The 2,816-nt window shown below is 73.8% G+C and overlaps 1 protein-coding gene across 1 annotated transcript in view; it reads left to right on the top strand.

The window, feature by feature from the left end:
* Positions 1–2,816, top strand: part of CHLNCDRAFT_49581 (hypothetical protein) — a gene marked incomplete at both ends in the record, with an annotated part of 11,811 nt that overhangs the window by 4,925 nt on the left and 4,070 nt on the right. The window contains 5 exons of the mRNA XM_005852128.1: positions 357–524; positions 808–1,462; positions 1,708–1,801; positions 2,049–2,236; positions 2,478–2,617. Coding sequence (XP_005852190.1) covers positions 357–524; positions 808–1,462; positions 1,708–1,801; positions 2,049–2,236; positions 2,478–2,617 — 1,245 coding nt within the window. The remainder of the gene's footprint in view (positions 1–356; positions 525–807; positions 1,463–1,707; positions 1,802–2,048; positions 2,237–2,477; positions 2,618–2,816) is intronic.

Genomic DNA, 2,816 nt, shown 5'->3' with positions numbered 1-2,816 from the left:
GCTCAACAGCAGCTGGGGCGAGAACGAGGTGCTCACCTCAGACATGCTGGTGGGCACCCTGTTCAGCCTGGGTACGCGGGTGAGTGAGTGAGGGGGGAGGCAGGGAGGGCGGTGTGCTGGTGTGCGTTTGGTTGGGTGGGGTGGGGGTTGAGCCGGGTGGTGGTGGTGGTGGCGGCCTGGGGAGGAGCTGGCCGGCTGGCCGGCTGGCTGTGTGGGATTGGGGAGGGGCAGCAGGCAGCACGGCCGTCCTGCTTGTCCCGCCTCGTCCTGCCACCCCAACCGTCCCGCCGCCTGCCCGCCCGCCCACCCCACAGCGCCTGCTGCCTGCCCCCCTGCCTCCCCCGACGCCCCCGCAGGTGCGCCGAGTGTTCTTCACGCTGCCAGAGGCGCTGCACCGCTCCCAGCCCCAGGCGCGGCAGGCCTGCTACCGTCACTTCAAGGGCAGCAAGGTGTGGGATCTGTCGCAGCCGCAGGAGCAGCTCAGGTGGGCTGGCAGCGAGCGGTGGGGAGCGGGTGCGCTGCTGGTGCGGGTGTGTGGCGAAGGGCGGGGGCGGGGCGCCGATGCAGCTTGGCTTGCATACAATGGAGCGCGGCTGGGGAGCTGCTCGCGGGCGGTGCTGCGCGGTGTGTACCGCCCGCCACAGCTGCCGTGACTCGGCTGTACCGCTGGTACCGCCTGGCTGCAGGCAGCGGGCTCGGCGGCGCGCCACCACCCCGTCCATGGCGGGCTGCATGGACGGCGCCGGCGGCCTGGACATGCTGCTGCCCTCGCCCCGCCCCTCCATGCTGCCCTCGCCGCGCCCGCAGCCGCCGGCGCCGCCCGCAGCCCCGCAGCAGCCGCCCTCGCCCCGCGCCCAGCAGCCGCTGCTGCCTGGGGCACAGCAGCCGCCGTCGCCCGAGGCTGAGCAGCAGCAGCAGCAGCAGCAGGAGCGGCAGCGGCGGCAGCAGAAGCCAGGTGGGCGGCTGCGCACGCTGCCCATCTGGCGCCAGCTGTCACCGGGGCGGCTGTTCGGCCGGGGCCAGCCACCCTCGCCGCCATACTCCGACAAGCAGCCAGCGACGCCGGCGGGGCGCCTGCCCGAGCTGCCCAGCTGGCACCACCTGCCCAGCAGGGGCGTGGGCGACGGCGGCGGCGATGCTGGCACTGTCAGCGGCAGCAGCAGCAGCGGCGGCGGCGGCGCGGCGCCAGCCGAGGAGCTTCTGGCAGAGTCGCTGTGGCAGGCTCCCGACGCCGCCACTGTGGCCCAGCGCTTCCCGCCCACCCTCTACCTGCCGCCGCAGGCGCGCGCGGGGCGGGTGGCGGCGGTACTGCAGGCGGTGCAGCAGCGCACCGGCTTCTCGGGCGAGCACCTGGCGCTGGCGCTGCAGCTGGCGGCTGCCATGGCGGCTGCCTGCACGCTGCACGTGGTGGAGGCGAGCTACCGGGCTCTGGAGGAGAAGACGATCTGGGCGGTGGTGACAGGTGGGGCCGACAGCGGAGGTGGCGGTGGTGGGTGGGTGGGCGGGCAGGGGCGGAGCCGGGGGCGCAGGCGTGGGATTCATAAAGGCCTGGGTTTCAGCTGGCTTGAAGCCGCTGGCAGCAGTCGAGCAGCGAGGAGCTTGGCAGCCATTCAAGCAAAGAGCTGCTGATTCCCTTGCCCTCACCTCCTCCTCCTCTGCCTCCCCTGTCTGTCTGTCTGCTCCCGCTGCCCCTGCCTCCACCCGCAGTGTGTGTGGTGCTGGAGTCGGCCATGGGCGGCCTGGTGCTGAAGAGCGGGCTGCGCATCGTGGGCACGGGGGCGGCGGGGCTGCTGGGCGCGGGGTGCGGCCTGCCGCGGGCCGCCCTTGCCCGCACACCCCCCTCCGCCTCTCCGACGCTCTGCCTCGCACCTTGCGACGCCTCCCCTGAAGGGCCGGCGCCTCTGCGGCGCCAGCCCTGGCCCTGCTGTTCACACACAAGCGCGCGCTCCTGTCGAGGCCTCGCTCCCCTCTCCCTCCCTCTCCCTGCTTCGTCTGCCAGACGCTCACATGTCCCCCCCTTGCCCCGCCCCCGCTGTGCCGCCGCGCAGCGTGCTGGGCTTGGCGGTACTGTGCAACGGCGGGCACTACGGGAACCAGCCCCCCAAGTTCATCGCCATGACCTCCTTCCTGTCCATGGTACTGGCGGTACTGATGGCCAACCACGTGCGCTTTGCGGTACCGTACGGCTACGCCTGGTCCTGCGCCAAGTTCACCACGCCCATCATCGCGCTGTCAGGTGCGGCGGGGTGGGGGCCCTGCGCCCAGGCGGCAGCTGGGAGGCAGCCGCCACGCCGCCGCAGCGCCCGGCAATGCTGTGCACTCTGCTCGGCGCTGCGTTGCCCACCCGCCGGCGTGTGTGTGCCGGCCTCCCAGCCGTGTGCCGAAACCGCCGCAGCCATCACCACCCCACACACCTGCCCGGCCCTGCCGCCACCGCCACCGCCATCGCCCGCCCGCCTGCCTGCTTGCCCCTGCAGGCTACGTGGCTGAGAGCGTGCAGTGGGTGACCGCCTGCTGGCGGCTGGCCAACATCTCGATCGGCATCGGCCTGGACCTGGCTGCCTCCACCCTCATACTGCCTGTCACGTCCCGCCGCGCCACACAGCACCGCGTGCAGGTCAGCAGGCAGGGGGGTGGCCCCCCTGGCGGCAGCTGAGAGTGGCCGGCCGCGGGCTGCGGCGGCAGGGAGGCTGGCGTGCCGGCGGCGGTGTGGGGCCGCCTGCCCTCCTGGTTTCCCGCCTGGGCTGTGATGCGCGGGCTGCGCCGCTGCCCTGGTGCCGCCTGCCTGTCGCCCGCACCCCCGGGCCGGCCTCCTG

The sequence above is a fragment of the Chlorella variabilis genome (genome assembly GCF_000147415.1).
Source record: "Chlorella variabilis unplaced genomic scaffold CHLNCscaffold_1, whole genome shotgun sequence".
Classification (NCBI taxonomy): Eukaryota; Viridiplantae; Chlorophyta; class Trebouxiophyceae; order Chlorellales; family Chlorellaceae; genus Chlorella; species Chlorella variabilis.
This window is presented reverse-complemented; position numbering and strand designations above follow the sequence as displayed.